Source organism: Falco rusticolus, chromosome 7, assembly GCF_015220075.1.
Source record: "Falco rusticolus isolate bFalRus1 chromosome 7, bFalRus1.pri, whole genome shotgun sequence".
NCBI lineage: Eukaryota > Metazoa > Chordata > Aves > Falconiformes > Falconidae > Falco > Falco rusticolus.
The window spans coordinates 32,538,093-32,556,031 of NC_051193.1; the positions used below are offsets into that span (position 1 = coordinate 32,538,093).

Genomic DNA, 17,939 nt, shown 5'->3' on the forward strand with positions numbered 1-17,939 from the left:
CACTGCTGAGGCTGCACCTCGAGCAGCGCGATCAGTTTTGGGCCCCTCACTACAAGAAAAATACTGAGGTGCTGGAGCGCGTCCAAAGATGAGCAGCGGAGCTGGTGAAGGTTCTGGAGCTCAAGTCTGACGAGGAGCGGCTGAGGGAACTGGGGTGTTGAGCCTGGAGAAAAGGAGGCTGAGGGGAGACCTTAGCGCTCTCTGCAGCTGCCTGAAAGGAGGCTGTGGCGAGGTGCGTGTCGGTCTCTTGTCCCACGTAACAAGCGCTAGGACAAGAGGAAAAGGCCCCAGGTTGCACCAGGGGATGTTTAGATTGATACTGGGAAAGATTTCTTCACCAAAACGGTTGTCAAGCACTGGAGGAGGCTGCCCAGGGAAGTGGTGGAGGCACCATCCCTGGAGGTAGTTAAAAGACGCGCAGACGTGGCGCACCACAGCATGGGTTATTGGTAGACTTGGCAGTGCTGGGTTTGCGGTTGGACTCGGTGATCTTAAAATCTTTTCCAATGTAAACAATTATATTATTCTATGAATCTGATGACATAACTGGTGTCTTGTTGCTTTGATTGTGCACCCAGCAACACTGTAGTGTCCTCTCTTGGATACACTGCAACTGGAAATATGGGCAGAAGAACCTGTCCAGGCCATGGCACATAGGCAACCTGCACGCCTCTATGTCCAAGGTTTTGCTGCAAGCTGTTGTGGCCATGTGTCGTGGTTTAACCCGACAAGCTGGCAACCAAGCACCTTGCTCACTTCCTGCCCCCAGTGGGATGGGAAGGGGGATCGGAAAGGAATGTAAAACTCAAGGGTTGAGATAAGAACACTTTAATAGGTAAATCGAAAGCTGTGCAGGCAAGCAAAGCAAAGCAAGGGATTCATTCACCACTTCCCATGGGCAGACAGGTGTTCGGCCATCCTCAGGAGTGCAGGGCTCCATTGTGCGTAACGGTTACTCAGGAAGACAAATGCCATAATGCCAGACATCCCCCCCTTCCTTCTTCTTCCCCCAGTTTATACACTGAGCATGACGCCATGGTATGTTTTTTTTGACAGCATATGGAATACTTCTATGGCTAGCTTGGGTCACCTGTCCTGTGCCCCCCCAGCCCTGGCAGGCCCAAAAAACCGGAAAGTCCTTGATTTAGTATAAACATCACTCAGCAACAACTAAAACCATCAGTGTCCTATCAACGCTGTTCTCACATCAGAGCCGAAACACAGCACTGCACTAACTACTAAGAAGAAAATTAACTCTATCCCAGCTGCAACCGGGACACCATGCAGGGCTGCATGACCCTGCCCTGTGCTGCAAGAAGAGAAGTGAAGCCCAGAAGAGCACTCCAGCTCCATTTCCCTGAAGCTCTCCCTGGTGGTTAGGGCAAGAAGGGGCTTATTGGTTCATCAGGGGTTGCCCTGGAGTCCAGTTCTTGGAGTTAGCAGAAGTCAGAGGAAGGAAAATGTTTTTCAAGCAAGCTCCCCTGTGGGCCCTTTGCAGGCTATCCTCACCTGTCCCCAGAGCCTCTTGAGCAAGAGATGGCCACCTGCCAGCTCCTCACATCCTGACTCGCTTTTCCTGAGAACTCAGCAAGGCAGAGTTTCACAGACAGGAGGAAATCCCTAAGCAGCATGCAGCCCAGAGAGTGGAAAGTTTGGGGGTGGGGTGGGGTTGCGTTTGTGGTTTTTGTTGGTTGGTTTTGTTTTTTTTTTCACCCAACTTCCTTAGGAATGTATTTGACAGCTCACTGTCCCTGTCAGCACAGGATCCCAGTGGAAACCGAAGCTGGGAGGGCTCTTCCTGCCTGTGGGAGGCTTCCCAGGAGTGTGAGGGATTTTCTAATAACCACATTTTACTCCCTGTCCCTTGCTGCGTCCCACCAAAGGCCATGTGCAGTGGCAAACTGCAGACGGGTTTGCTGGTGGTTGGCTACTTCATCTACCTTCTCGTGGGTGCTGCCGTTTTCCAGGCATTGGAGAGGACTGCTGAGAAGCAAGAGAAAATGGCAGCTGCCCAGATGAAGGAAGCTTTTCTGCAGAACTTCACCCACCTCACGGTGGCAGAGATGGAGCAGTTTATGAAGGTAAGTACCAGCCCTGTGGAAGCCTTTTTTCCCTCATGTTTCCTCATCAGAGCTGTTTCCTACTCAGCCTAGCTAAACAGACAACTTTCACTGCGTTCCTACTGCAGATGACTTTAGCAGACCCCAAGCCCACTCTCTGGTCTGAGCAGGCAGGCCACTCTGATAGTAAATACAGCTTGTGTAGCTTGACCAGACCTTATGTGTTAGATATTAACAGTCCCCATCCTGCAATGTCCTGACTCCTTGGGGTTTTGACTCCTCTTGATTCAGCTTTTGGTGGGGCTGTGCTCATCTACAGTGGGTGGCATGGCAGGAAAAATGAGCCTGTCTGAAATGAACGGACATGGTTGCCACCTATAGAGTGTCACAGAAAGCAAAAGGAACAATACTCTGAAACAATTTGTTGGGCAAAATAATAAACCCAAATCACTACAAGGAGGGTGGCATAGTCAGGTGGGTTTTTACTTTTTTTAAACATTTTTTTTACTTTTTGAAGATGCTGCAGAAGTGAAACAGGTAGCCTGGCCATGGGAAAGGTGTTTCTGGTCATGGCACAGGAAGCTGAGAATGAGTATGCCTGTCCCTTTGTGTTCGGTATTTCCTAGCTCTATCTACTTCAATGCAGAAAAAAAGGGAGAGTTCAAATAGCCTTGCTGTAAACATTTCTGCATGGGAAACTAATTGAGCTCTTAATGGGCCAGTTCCCAGGACAAAGAAGGAGGTGAAGAACCAGTATTTCTAATAACACAACCAGTGATCCAGCCCCCAGTTCACGTATGCATGCATCCTCTTCACCATGGATGTTTTTTTGTGGGTAGGGGAGGGAAAAAATAAAGAGGAACTTTTCAAGACTATGACATTTTTGTGCAAGGGCTGTGGAATGGTTTCTGTTACCCTTGATTTTCTGGGACACCAGCAAAAAAGATAGTGAGGGAGGAAGAGCGGAGGAAGACTTTTCTGGTGCAGTTTATTCCATCTTGTGTCTTGCCTCTTGCAGGGCTCAGCCCGGGATTTTATCTAGGTTGTTTCTGTACAAGCTAGCCTGCCTTCCAGATATCCAGTCCAATGTTTTCTGTTTGCTAAAGGCAGGGAAAGCTGAGTACTGTTTGGTTTGGGTCTTTCATTATTGTATGTTTTCTTTTAACTTAAAAAAATATTAATAGCACTTAGCATTAAAACCAAGGAAGAAGGGAAGAGTCTGAAAATGCATAACAGGATAGATGATAGGGCTGGAGGGTCTTGGGAGAAACATCCAGTCAAACCTCCTATGGCAGGGCAGTTTCAACTCAACCCAAACCATCTCTGACAGATGTTCATCTAACTTCATATCAAAGGCCACATTGTAAATATGTGCGTATGTGTTCATGTGTGCAGTTTGGAGAAGAACGTGTGTGTCAGGTTGAATTCTGATTGTGGTCGCACCAAGAGTAGTGCTTTGGAAATCAACGGACCTTCTCTGAATTTAAATCTGTGACACTAATCAGAACACAGCCTTAAAATGAAATTCTCTGTGTATGCCACATGTGCCCTGCTGTAACTCATTGATGCCCTTCTGGGAGGAAGCAGTCACTGCTCCATGGGCCTGCACACAGCTGGGTGATTAGATGCTGGATGCACCACTGCCACCTCAAGAGCAAACTCAAAACCAGCAACCAGCCACCCCACCACTTAAGCCAGTGGGCTGTCTTACTCTGCAAAGTCCTAGTCATCTGTAGGATATTTTTTTCCAAAGTACTTACCCTAAAAGAATGGAGGTCTTTGATCATGCTAAAAGAAACAAGTTCTCCTAACACCCACTAGAGCATTCAGCATAAACAGGGCAACAGACTAACCAAAACCACTGGCCGCCTGCTACGCAGCCTTGGAGGTGAAGGGGTGAATAGTGTCAGAGTGTTGCTGAGGACAGTGTTCACAGGAAAGGAGCAGTAGTTGGCTAAGTCTGTAGTATTCTTGCAGCAAGCACTTCAGCAGCCACGCTGGTACCAAACTTTGCTTTCCCTCCCAGAACCTGACTGAAGCCATTCAGAATGGAGTGTACCCTGTTGGAAATGAATCACAGATTGAAGATAGCAACTGGGATTTCAGTAACTCCTTCTTCTTTGCAGGCACAGTTGTCTCTACAATAGGTAGGTCTAATGTGTGTGTGATGCTTATTATGTCAGGTTATGAGGATCCAAATGGATAATACTTTCAAGGGTAAAAACTCCAGCCCTTCATTATCATGGATGGTAAGCAGCAATGCACTTGGTCCTGAGACCTCACCACTACACAGCTTTTTGTGCATTATTTTGGCTTGTGAAATACTAGTAGCCTTTCACATTATTTCCCACTTGTTTCCTCTTTTTGAGCCATCTATTAAAATGTTCCCTATGATGCCAGTTGTGGGAGGGAGATCACTTTCCCGGTCTTTATTCTAGGGTCAAATAGGTTTTAAATGCTGTAAAGCATAAAAGAATGGTAGGAAAGAAATGAACTCTGCTGTCTCAATAACCTGTGCTGAGCTGTTAGTGCACATATTGAATTAGTAATATGCCAGGAGGAAAAGAAAGGGAAGGGGGCAAGGCAAATGCTGAGACTTTTACACTGCTGCTTCAAGCTGTTCTGAGCTTTTCACGGACTGCCTGCCCCTGCCTGCCTCTCCCTTTCTCTGAAATATGCATTCCAAAGAGTGCAGGCCTGCACATTTAAGCATAAAATCCGCACTGTTGGCTTCTGCTTCACGCTTTCATGCAGGGAAAGTCAAATCTGTGTTTTTGCAGAGTGAAGTGAGGCCTCACTCCTACTACACCCTAGGCACAGCAGCTCCACCGATCTGTGTGTGGCATGTCACAAGGGCCTCAGTGGTGTCGCAGCATCACAGCAGCTGTGTGTTATATGAAATCATGTGAAGACCTCCTGCAGTAGAAGAAGGAAAGGCTATTGACCCATCAGATCAATAACAAATGTTCCATGATTGGAACAACATTCACATATCGATAAAACATCCCTAGTTTGCCAGCAGCCTGCTACTGGCCAGTCCATTCATTGCCACCACCTGTATTATTGTATTTTTTCACCATAGCATTTCTCTGCCAAACAAATCAGCTGCTTCCCTCAAATTAGTTTCCCTGGTGAGGCAGTGTTGTGGTTTAACCCCAGTCAGGGACTAAGCCCCACACAGCTGCTCGCTCCCTCCTGGTGGGATGGGGGAGAGAACTGGAAGAGTAAAAGTGAGAGAACTCATGGGTTGAGATAAAGCCAGATTAATAGGTAAAGCAAAATCCACACACGCAAGAAAAGCAGGACAAGGAATTAATTCACTGCTTCCCATCGGCAGGCAGGTGCTCAGCTATCTCCAGGACAGCAGGGCTCCATCACATGTAACGGTGACTTGGGAAGACAAACACCATCACTCTGAGCATCCCCCCCACATCCTTCTTCTTTATCCCCAGCTTTATGTGCTGAGCATGACGCCATACGGCATGGAATATCCCTTTGGTCAGTCAGGGTCAGCTGTCCTGGCTGTGTCCCCTCCCAGCTTGTGCCCCGCAGCCTGCTCGCTGGTGGGGTGGGGTGAGAAGCAGAAGAGGCCTTGACTTTGTGTAAGCACTGCTCAGCAACAACTAAAACATCCCTGTATTACCAACACTGCTTCCAGCACAAATCTGAAGCATAGACCCATACTAGCTAGCGTGAAGAAAATTAACTCTATCCCAGCCAAAACCAGCACAGGCAAATAGGCTGTTCCAGGAAAAATGCAACTTTGCCTGTTTCTCAGAATCTTCACTGCAGAGGTCTGTTGTGAAGGTACATCAGGTATTTCCACTCATCTTCCCCAGGTTTTGCTATGAAAATGGAATACTTCTGCAAGAAGGATCACAAGACAGCAGAAGCACTTGGGGGCCTAGCAGCCAATAAATCACTCTGTTGTTTTATTTGTCTTTTCCCCCAAAGAAAACATTGTATTTTCCAATTAAATGGATTAAAAGTAATTAAGATGAACCCTGCTCAAGAAAGTGCCTTTTCTCAGGGTCACTGGTAGAGTAGGGACATACACAAAGTACAGGACTCTTGCACTTGCGTAATTCATGGGGTCTAAGAGGAACAATGTCTTCAGTCCATTAAAGGACATGTTTGGACTTCTGCAGCCATTGTTCCACTACTTAGATAAATCCTCTTTTAGTAGGACTTTAAGACAAATATCTCTCTGGCATGAATAAATCAGCCACCAGTATGGTCTTGACTAATTAGTCTGTTCTAATGCGCACTGCACTGCCTCCAACACTGGAGCCAGTATGTGGTCAGAACAACTTACTGGCATTTAACCAGGGAGGTCACTAACACACAGGCAAAGCACAAGAAGCTAGAGATGGCTCTAAGTGATTCTGACATGGCAAACAGCCTGGGACTCCAGCCTTGATGTCTTCCAGGTCCCCAGACTTTTAGTTCCTGTCTTTCCATGTATTTCTCACAGGACAGTGCATGTTTTCCATAACTGCTTTTAGATTGTGCTATCATTCCCACTAAGGCTTGATTGGGAACACACAGTGCCCTCTGCATCACCCCAAACATACAGGGTGAGTCATTTCATCTGCTTACTGCCTTTTCCAGAGGAAAGAGTACATGTGAACTGAGAAGTGCTGACCACATCTTTCAGGGTCAAAGGCAGACCAGGTTGGGTTAGGTGTGAATGTGACTGTGGACCGCTCCAGTTCTCTGGAATATCCCCTTTGACCCATCTTTTTTCATAGGTTATGGCACACTACGTCCTAAAACTGCTGGGGGCCAGATCTTCTGTGTCTTTTTTGCTCTGTTTGGAATCCCTCTGAATATTGTTTTTCTACACCGTGTTGGTAAGATGCTCTCACTGCTGTGTAAAAAGCTGGGAAAATTCCTGTACGAGAAAGGAATGAGAAAGGTAATTGGGTTTACTTACTCAGGCACAGTTATATGCTCATTTCTAGGGTTTTTTCTCAAGATGTATGCTGGAATTATCCTCTACTGTATTTGTTCTCATGCTGTGTTAGACATTGTGCTAGGAGAGAGGAAGAGGTATTCTTCACGTGCAAAGCTAAACAGACCAGGCAACCATAGAGGAGATATTCAGAGAAAAAGATGCACTTTGTCTACCCATCTAAAGGGCAGCAATCCCCTTTCAGCAATCAATGGAGAGAGTGGGCACCTTATCCCACTTCTCTAGACACATCTCAGGAGCTAGCATTCTAGGGAAGTGGCTATCTCTCTTTGTAACCAGTAGAGAGATTAGCAAAAAGCAGATGAGCTGTAAAAAGCAGGTGAACTGTAGGGCTTTCAATGGATATTGACTCAATACCGAGTTTGTCACTTCCTTACTCATTATACAGTCCTTTAATCCCTCTCCTCCCCTGACTTTGACAGAAAGGAAACATCAGGTTGAAATTGTCCATTTGAGCCCAGTTGCTGAAAGGTGAGGAGGCACCTGTAAATGGTTAAAGACAGGATGTGTCTTGCCTGGTTCTGCCCCAGGTTCTCTGCAGCTCCTGCCCTTCTCTCACCACTACTGAGGAAGTGAAAACAGCTTTTCTGTGTCTCCTACTGTAATTCTTTTTCAGGACAAGGCATGAACACTACAGACAACCCTGTTCAAATTGCTAAATTTATCCCCATGTCTGGTGTACTTAAGAACATAAGGCTTGATGACATATAGACTTAAGCACATGCACAATGCACGAAGGCTTGAAAAATTATCCAAGTGTTGCCATTAATATCCAGACAATCTGGACTTATAAAATTATATACAGAAACAATATGCATGTCTGGCTAACAAATCTTAATATATAACAAGTTTTTTTCTGCAGTCAAGGCTTCTTCATGACTGCTGGGAAGTAGGATGGTTCAAAAGTTACCGTCCAGGCACTTCTTCATCAGGAGCTCATTTGTTAAAGGTCTTCTTGTAGTAAGGTATCCAGCGGGTAGGAGCCAAGTTGTAGCACTGACACAATGAAAAATCAAGTCAACAATCAAGACTCTTGGAGATCATACTGTCAGAAATGGTGTAAATATTTTGTTTAAAGTCTATATTCCCAGGAATTTTGAACGTTCTTTAGGTACCACCTGAATACCTAAAAACTGAAAGTGAAGTCATCTGGTGAAAAGTGGAAATAGTCTGACTCCAGTAAAAGTTATTGGATAGGAATTCCTCCTATACTTGTGGTCATTGGAGGTTGATACAATCAGATAAAAGACTACATCTCCCAGGGCTACTGTGGACATGCAACACCCACAATACATGGCTTCTCCCTGCTTCAGAGCAAGGCTAAGGTACTTTCAGAGGAAAAGCACTCAATACAAATCCTTCAGTGCCTATGGTCCTGTTAAGTATTCCTAGATAACTACTCATTTTGAATAGCAACCATTATATATGGCCTACTAGGGTGTCAAATCATGATTATAATTGAACTTGTTTCTTTTCCAGAAGAAGATAGAATTTCTGACCCTTTTGTTCTTCCTGGCAACGGGCATCCTGGTTTTTCTGTGCTTGCCATCACTCTTCTTCCAGATAACAGAGGGCTGGTCCTACAGTGAAGGAATTTACTTTGCATTTATCACCCTCAGCACCATTGGCTTTGGAGATTATGTAGTAGGTAAGGTTGATTTCAGAGAGAAGGCACAGCAAAGCACCAAGGTTATGGCTGTAGTTACCACGGGTTGACTGTATGGTCCACCAATGTACTGCAGAGACAAATCTTCTGCCTGAGTCTTTGACTAGTCTTTGCCTGGTACAGCTCTGAGGGAAGTGCTCATTTCTCTGGGACTGCATGTGCTGGTGAAAGCACAAAACTGTCTAAATATAATGAAATGCTGTGCTTTGGGGTGCAAGAATCCAAGTATTTTGGGGAGGGAAGGGGGAGTGCGGAAGTGTGGAGAGAATTCAAGGAGCTTAGGAATTTGTGGGCCATCCAGTAGCTAAAGAGGGCCTACAAGAAAGCTGGAGAGGGACTTTTTACAAGGAAATGTAACGATAGGGCAAGGAGTAATGATTTTAAACTGAAAGAAGGTAGATTTAGATTAGATATTAGGAAGAAACCCTTTATTGTTAGGATGGTGGGGCACTGGAATATGTTGCCCACAGCAGCTGTGGATGCCCCATCCCTGGGAGTGCTCAGGGCCAGGCTGGATGGGGCTTTGAGCAATGTGGGCTAGTGGAAGGTGCCCCTGCCCGTGGCAGGGGTTTGGAACTAGATGATCTTTAAGGTCCCTTCCAACCCATACCATTCTCTGATTCTATGATATACCAAAAGGGAACAGTTTGCAACAGTCATACAAAATAAGGCACATATCCCTGCTTTAGCCATCTAAAACATGTTTCAAAGTGTAAAGAAATAGCGATCATGTTTCAGAAGACATGTTTTTACACATCAGACTGAAAGGTGAAAATCCAGTCATGGGGAAGTGGAGAAATCTACTCTGTGAGAAGTGGGGCTTAAACAGATGTATCACTGTGAAAATGGCCTTCATCGGTCTCCTATGCATCCCTGGAGGGTCTCTGTCTTCACAAACCAGAGCTTAGGATTTCCCCTGAAGACTAACTGTTTAAGCTAAACTCTAGCATGCTGGAATGCTTCCCAAAACACTTCTGGGGATCTGCTGACCAAAATAGACTCTTCATGGAATAAGCTTCCAGAGCAACTCCAAAATGATCACCAGGAGCTGAATCAGTGCCCACAGAAGAAGCAATAAAACACCTGGACTCTACAGAAAATCAAAGATTTCTCTACAACCTGTCCCGCTAGCATCTTGCCAGCCTGAACTTGTCTTCAGTGGGTATACGAGAAAAAAAAAAAACACCTCTGAAGCGAATACTTGAACACCAGTGCTGTCCCTATAGAAAATCTAGAAGCCTCACCTTCCTCTCTGATGGAGAGTCACCCACCACACAACAAACCCTAGGCTCTCAAGCCTTGCAGAGATGCAGGGGAGGCTTTGGAGACCGGCTGGCAGCCTTGCTGTGTGTTCGAAAGATTGCTTACAGCAGGCTGAGAACTTTGGCAGAGGGAGCCCACAAGCTTTCCCTGACCTTACTTATCTTAGTGTCTGCTAAAGAGGGTGGGTAGTGCTTTGATGATCCAGTTGACTCTCCGTAGGACTGCTAGCCCTCACCTGTGTGATACACCTCAGACTTGAGTGACATGGAACACAGGAAGCTGGAGGGTGGCTGGTGCCATGCAGGAGAAAAAAATGAACGTCAAACTGACACACTCTTTTCCCTTGTCCAAATTACAAATGCTTTTTACAATAATGACAGCAAGTCACAGTCTGGAAACTACTACCTTCATAGCACTTTCCTCCTCTGCAGCCATATTTTATAAATACAGTCAAAAAATAACAATTAGATGGGCCTCCTGGCTCTGTGATTTTGTCTTCATTAGGATGACTTAACTGGAGCTGAAATACTTTTCCCTGCAGTATTTATCCTAATTGGCCTTAAACAGTGATAAAATGGTGATGTTTAATGCCTCACACCTTCACAATGAAACAAGCAGAATCAATGACTGCTCTGAGTATTATGCATTTAGAATTAATTACAGATGACAAACGGATTTACCCTGGCCAAGTGGAACAGAACAGGTTTGAGTTTATATGCATTTTAGTAATTCAGAACTGGTTTGTAGGTGTTGTACTTCAAGGAAAGATAAAGCCTGTTTGGGGTAGGGAGATATCCTAGGAAGATGGCATAGTCTGGATTTAACTGTTTATAATACATTGCACCAGGAGAGATTCAGATCGGATATTAGGAAAAATTTCTTCATCAAAAGAGTTATCAAGCACTGGAACAGGCTGCCCAGGGAAGTGGTTGAGTCACCATCCCTGGAGGCATTTAAAAAATGTAGATGTGGTGCTTAGGGACGTGGTTTAGTGGTGGACTCAACAGTCCTGGGTTAATGCTTGGACTCAATCATCTTTAAAGATCTTTTCCAACTTATGATTCTATAATTTTGTATAGGTGATACCTCTAGGGTGAAACTCCCTTTGGGTTGTAAACTGAATTTATGCCCTGCTGAAGTTCAGTTTTGAGTTAACATTACAAAAATATTACTAGTTGCTTTGCTAACCCCACATCATGAACTTCAGATAAGAGCACAAAAGGATATGCTTCTGTGCAAGGCTGGCATCCTCTCCGCCAACCCAGCCCCCAGCTGCAGCAGAAGAAACATCTGTTGATCTAGCCAAACCAGCCCACACCTGCCCATTTCCAGAGCTCTTGCAAGATGAAGTACAAAAATGCTGCACATTGATCTATGCAGTACAGAGCACTGCAGGACCTGAAAATAGTTGTCAGTTGAGAGTTGCTCCTTCTGGGCAGCTTCACAATGGGAAATGATTCAGAAGGGTTGTGATGATGTCCCTGTTCATGCACATTGCTGTGTTACCTACTACGTGGAGTCACCCCTGACAGCAACTTATAGCATTCAATAAGCAATATCACCAAGTTTTCCTGCAAATGTCAGGGCCATATCAGCTGTATCATGATAATAACTTTGTGTGGGACTAAGTGGAGGAGGAGCAAATGTTCTCTGTGTGTTGGTGGTGGATCGCTGATGTCTGAAGAAACAAACAAAATGACCCATGCAGAAAAGCAAGTGTGCGATACTGGCTGAATGCTAAGAGGTTTGGACTGCATGAAATAAGCTTCAGTCCACAGTTTTCCAACAGAGAAGGTTGTGTTCTTGGCACATGTCAGTGAGCTCTCATCAGTCACCTAGTTTTTTGAAGGAGGAAGCTCCTGAAGTTGTTCGAAAGGGAAGTAGGAATTGCAACTACTCTCTGTGTGATCAAGGGTACCTATAATTTAAATCAAATATTTATTAAGTTATAATCACACTTTATACAAATGCACAAAATTACAATAGCCTAGGTAATTGTCACATGGTTATGGTGGCCCATCGTGCTCTGCTTTTTGAGCTTTGGGAGTTTGGGAATATTTTCAAGATAATACAGTTTTATACTACTTCCCACATCATTGCATTAACCTGTAGATGCAGAGGTTGAACTGGGATTGATATGCTACAAGTGGGGAAAAAACCATCCTGCTCTGCTGCTAATTCTCCTCAATCTTAGTATATCTTTTTGACAGGCCAGCATGTTTGTGCTAGCATATATCAGTTTGTTGCAACAAGAGGCTCTCCCAGCCTTAAATTAATGCTGGAGAGGTGAGAGACTCTACTGCAATGAAAGAGTCACCTGAAAGTACTCAACATAAAGTACATTGATGAATCCATTAGGCTGGCCCACTTCACACAGGCAAAGCAATTTTAAGTTGTAATATTCTTCTTTCTCTCCCCTTCTCTGCAGGTAAACAGCCTGGCAGGAATTACTTTTCCTACTACCGATCACTGGTGGCGATTTGGATTCTTTTTGGCCTTGCCTGGATTGCTCTCCTATTTAATTTATTGACAACAGTACTAGAAGATACAGAAAAAATAATTGTCAAGGATCTCCACCAAATTGGAAAGGTGAGCAAGGACAGTGTAGCAAACCAACAAAGAAGATGCTGGCCTGCTCAATTTATTCTAGAAGAAGAATTACTGCCACCACGTGCTGGAGGGGATGCACAGAAAATTGAGTCATTAGCAGCAGATTCTGAACACACAAAAAATGAAAAAAATGTTTTTTCTCATAGCAAAACTTTTTCCATAACATATGAGAATTGAATTCTTCATTAGAGAGTTGCTAGTTAATTATTCTGAAGAAATTCCCATGGAAATAAATTCTCCTACCTTTTGCTGACATGTGACCTTTCAGAACTCTAACGGTAAGGTATTTGCTTCTCAATTTGCAGCTCGGTTGTATGAACAACCTGGGAAGTGGACTTGTTTTACAAGGTGTTTTTATGGTGCTTCCACAAAAATGCAGAGAAGGGGTGAGAAAGAGCTTGCTGGTTCTATTTGGGTTTTTCTGCTTGCAAGGAATCATGTCTCTTCCAGGAACCGACATGCACAAGCTTTTCTGAGGCATTGCACAGCACCTTTGGAAAAAGAAATAAGGGTATATAACTTAATAGATGCCTAATTTGAGCCATCATATTGGACAAGCTGTTACAATCTGAAAGACTTGTTTAAAGGACAAGACCTGAGCTCAGTTCAGAGGCACTAGAAGCATCTAATGGACAGGGCTAGAAAAAGGTTATCATGTTGGAAATTGTTAATTCTACATCATCCCGTTTCATACTAAGATGAATAAAGGCAATTTCACATTTCATCCCTGTGGCTTTCAAAAACCTTTCTGATTATGTTTACAAAGAATATATAAACCCATGTAATATAATTCAAATATAATAATTTTATTCTAAAAGCATTTTCTAAGAACAGATGCTCATTTGAATGGAGGAGTCATCAGTGCATTGGAGCCTTGCTGCTATGTTTGTATTCCATAGGAGCTCTAAAGTAGTTTAAAATTACACTATTGTGCTGTGCTAAGGTAGCTTTCCCAGTGCAAGTGCTGTCTAAACAGTACAGCCTTACCTTCAACCAGGTGAAAAAAGGATGTCGGATCTGGGCACAGTGGTTCAGATGGCATGCAGGCCATCCTTGGGCGAAGACCCCAGTCTTTAAAGGCTCAATCTATGCATCAGGTGCCCAGTGAGAGTCACAAGTGCAGGAAAATCCTACTCTGAAGTGCTGGCAAAGCAGCTGTGCTAGACACATAGAAGTGAAAAGTCCTATAGGTGTATATGGTTACACGAAAATCAGTCTAGTCCGTTTTACTGTCTCTGACCATGCCTACTAACATATGCCTCCAATAGCTTAAGAACGAGGCAGCTCTGCCATGCTCCTGCACTAGGGTCCAATCCCTCTTCCAGTAGTTGGTGGCTCAAAGCCTGCCCAAACAAGAGGTGGGGTCTCCGTGATTCAAAGTCCATGAACTTGACCAAATACTGAACTTAAACCAGCACCCACAGTATCCACCCGAGGCAGTCCATAGATTTAGTACATGAAGTGCCTCCCTTTGATGGTGCTGAAGATGTCGCTTGACAGGTTTTTGTGATATCCTCAAGTGCCTGTTTTGTCAGACAGTAAATAATTGTTCTTGGGTCACCCTCTCTCTGGGTGTTAGTTACAGCAAGACCAGCCCTTACCAGAGATATTCCTATGTGAAAGGGAGAATAATTTACAGCTGTAAAGCAATTTTAGGCCATAAAGATGCAATCAGCCTTGAAGTTGAATTCGTAACTATTTCAGTCAAACAAACCCATGCTCCTTGCCAGAACAACTCTCCTGGTTCAGGACCTGGCATGTAGACCTGATCAAATATGTTTTTCTTTCCCTCCCCAAATTATTTTCCACTATTGCCCACAAGGTTGACTTTTCTCCTAATATGTTTCACTGTCAGTAAACCTTTCTGAGGCAGCAGGAACAAAAATAGACCAAAACAGGGGTAAGGTGGCAGGGATATCATAGGACACAGTGGTCTTTGTGCAAGCCATGACCCTGTCTCTATCACAAGGCGACTTCATAGCCAGGCAGATAAAGCAGCTGGGTGCTCCTGGGCTGGGATCTCTTCACATGCCTGTTTTTCCCTCTCACCAAACATTGACTCACATTATTATTTTCCAGGCACCATTTTACCTCTTCTGTCTTTCCCAGCCCTTCTGACAAGGACTATTAATCCCATCCCCAATCCAATGGAGGTACCGTCAGGGCTGGTTTAGGGAGAGGTGGTCCTGCCTTGGGGTGCATTGGCCTTTTTGCACATCCTTTTGTAATCCCTTCCAGGCTAGTTCCTGGTGTTTGATCCACACAGCCCAAAGGTGGCAGGCAGGACCTCCTGGCCAGCACAACACGTGTTTGTTTGCTGTCTGGGGAGAAATGAGCCTCCAAGAAACACCCTGAAGTCAACACACCTCTGAAGAGTTTTCTTCAACTTGTTCCTACTGTTCCACTGTCCCTGCTGCGACAAATAACACAACCCAGCCCTGAAACAAGCTGGTAACATCCCATTGCAACGAAGACCAATCAAGGATGCTTGTTTAGACATTTCAGATAGGGCAAGAGAGATGGTTCAGGGACACTGACTGTAAACAGCAAGCACAGAGCCGGGTCATAGCTCTTTGAGCAGAATAGGACAAGTTTTCTGCCCTTCACACTAGTGAGCCATGAAAACCAAATGCTTCCCGTTTCCAAGTTAGTCTGCCCTGTACAACTACTGTCATAGGGTGCAGGCAATTCACCTTTTAACTCATCCCCTCTTGTCATGTTTCCCAGGTGAGGATGTGCCCCTCCAGGCAAGAGGGACTAAACTCCCAGGGCCAGGGCACATTGGAAATATGAGCCAGAAACTGCCACCATGAGGCTGTCCTCCTTCAGGCACCAAGAACTGAGGTGTCCCTTCAGCTGTAGAAGCTAGCCTAGGAACAGATCTACAAGCATAAAACCCATGAAAGCTCTTAGGAGAAATTAAGATAAATGCTCTAAGAAAGAAGACTAGTTATTCATAAAGCCTCATACCCACAAGGAGGCCTTTTGCAGAAGGTCTCAGCTTTGCTGCTCATGCCCTCTCGTGGCTGTGTACAACAGACACCCTCCCCTTGCATTTCTGCAGAGTTCAGGCAGTTTTACTCTGCCTCCTACTCTGCAGTTCAGCTGATGCAGCTGGTACAGCCCCGGCCACCGCAAGTTCCAGGGCAGCAGCTTTGTCAGTGCAAACCTTTGTCACAGGAAGACATCCTGTAATTTTATGCAGTTCATATGAGCTCGCTAAGGGCTAAAACATGCCACATTCTCAAGAAAGAGATGGGGATGGATCCCAAACTGGTCCAGCCAGGGATCCTGTCTTGTACCCATGCTGGAACACCTTTGTGCAGGTCAGCTGGGGTTACAACAGCTGTCTGTCAGCAAATCATCATGCTAAGGACCCTCGCTGTCAGCTCACACTGATGACTGGGTATGCGCCTATCACGTGCCCCATGCACCAGCTTTCCCAGCATAACATCTGCTGTAAGATGGAGGCACACATGCACACCCTTTGTCCCACAGGGAAAGGGCTCGGTACAGAGAAAATCTGCAAAATGGCAGGTTTGCGTGCATGCTTTGGGGTCAGATGAGCTGGGCCACTCTGCAGCAGCCTCAAGAGCAGACAACGCCTCATGCAGCAGAAGGGGTGGAGGTAGAAGCTGCAGGTACACAGAAGAACGAACCAGCACCAAAGGGTGTGTGGTCCTCTCCACTGGGAAAGGCAAGGGGAAAGCCCAGGAGAGCTGCAAGCCAGGGTGCAAAAGGAGCTTTCGTTTTGGCTGCAATATTTTTCCTCATGCTTATGCTGAACAATAAAACTGTCTCCAGAAGGGCTTAGGCACAGCAACAAGTGTCTCCAGGGCTGGAGGAAGCAGCCTTTTCCAGCATTATCACCTTCTGAGCACCACAGAACCACAGCAGATCTTGTCCTTGCATCACCCCTGAAAGGTGGAGCTGCTGCTTTCTGTGCAGATAGTAGGGGCCCCAGGGAAAATAAGTGTATCACCTGAGCTCATGCATGAGACCTTTGGCAAACATCTGGTCTGGTGCTCTCTCAAACAGGACCAGGTGTCCTGGTATTGCTTGCCAAGGAACTAGACCCAGCTAGTGGTTCTGTAGTTGCTGAGGTTAAGAAAGATATTCTTGAATTGAGAGCGAAGTTAGAACAGAGCTTCTTCTCCATAGATGGAGATTTAAAATGGTCCCAGAACTTTTAATTCATGAGTGTAAGCCAGGATCCAGCTCTTCTTCTGCATGTTCACCTTGCCCAAGGGACAGAAACCAGGAACATAATGCATTTTGAAATCCCTGTTCTGCCAAGCAGCGAGGCAGCAGCAGTCCTCTGGAGACCAGAGAGAGGGGTTCTCAGTCAGCAGATCCGCGCAGTCTGAGGACTTTTCTGGGAGCTGTTCAAAAGCTCTTGCTGTGACCCAGCCCCACTGCACTGCTCAGGGAAATCCAATTTTCATGGAACAGCCTCCTGTGCAACTGCCAGCTCTCCCACTGCAGCTTGTTTTCAAATGGGAAACATTTCCAAGGCAAGCCAAATACTTTCCCATACATTAAAACAGTATCTGAAAAACTCCAGGAATACGATCATGAAATATATTATCTTGGATTAAATGGCAGCAGCATGTTCCCACATTCAGTCTGAGCTGCTCCCCATACATCACCCACATCTTTGCTGCCAGCTAGCAAACAGCATGCATTTCTGCACTTGAAACCAAGGGAATGCCATGAGGAATTATCTTTCCCTCAGAAAGAAGCTTTTCAGAAATTCAATTCCTTTCAGAGACAATAGGAGAAGCTGCACTTTGACCTGTCTTTGATCAGTATATGGGATTGTTTAGGGATCTTTTGAGGTCTCCTTCAATTAGTAGCCAGTTCATTTGGAGAGATTAGTTTTTTTTCTCGAAGCAGAGACACTACTCAAAGCAGTGGAACAGCTTGGCTAATGTAACATCATGTACCCAGTGGGGTATCTTTTTTACAGAAATTACTAAACAGGGGCCACACACATGCTATTTTCCATTCTGTCACACTTGGACATGTGCTTTCTCACCTGACTCATGACCAAAAGGTGCTGGATCCAGCTCAGAACTGGTTTAACAAACATAACTAATCACTTTCCAAAGGCCTATTCTCCATCCCTCATGATGGCACCCGAAGAAATAAAAAAATCAGATGTAGGTGTCAGCCAAGTTGCTTTGTACCATTCCAGCAGGATTCAAAGGGGCCTTGATGATTTCCTGTGAGGTTTTATACCAGCTTTCACACTGCAAGGGAAAGGGATCCCTGGGATCCCCGGCACGTGCGGCTGAGGATTGGCCTGGGGCAGCATTGCTGGTTTCATGCTAACAAAGTCAATATTTAGGCTAAAAAGTTAGGG

The 17,939-nt window shown here is 45.2% G+C and overlaps 1 protein-coding gene across 2 annotated transcripts; it reads left to right on the forward strand.

Annotated features, from left to right (window-relative positions):
- The first annotated feature begins 1,520 nt into the window (after positions 1–1,520).
- Positions 1,521–13,298, forward strand: LOC119151640 (potassium channel subfamily K member 16-like). Of its 2 annotated transcripts, none has more exons than XM_037395797.1 (5): positions 1,521–2,081; positions 4,087–4,207; positions 6,812–6,978; positions 8,518–8,683; positions 12,393–13,298. In XM_037395797.1, exons 1-5 carry the CDS (start codon positions 1,887–1,889, stop codon positions 12,749–12,751), a joined length of 1,008 nt encoding a protein of 335 aa, XP_037251694.1. In that variant the 5' UTR covers positions 1,521–1,886; the 3' UTR covers positions 12,752–13,298. The 2 variants fall into 2 exon arrangements, with proteins under 2 accessions (XP_037251694.1, XP_037251693.1); XM_037395796.1 differs by having other exon boundaries at positions 1,528–2,081; positions 8,515–8,683.
- The last annotated feature ends 4,641 nt before the right edge of the window (positions 13,299–17,939 follow it).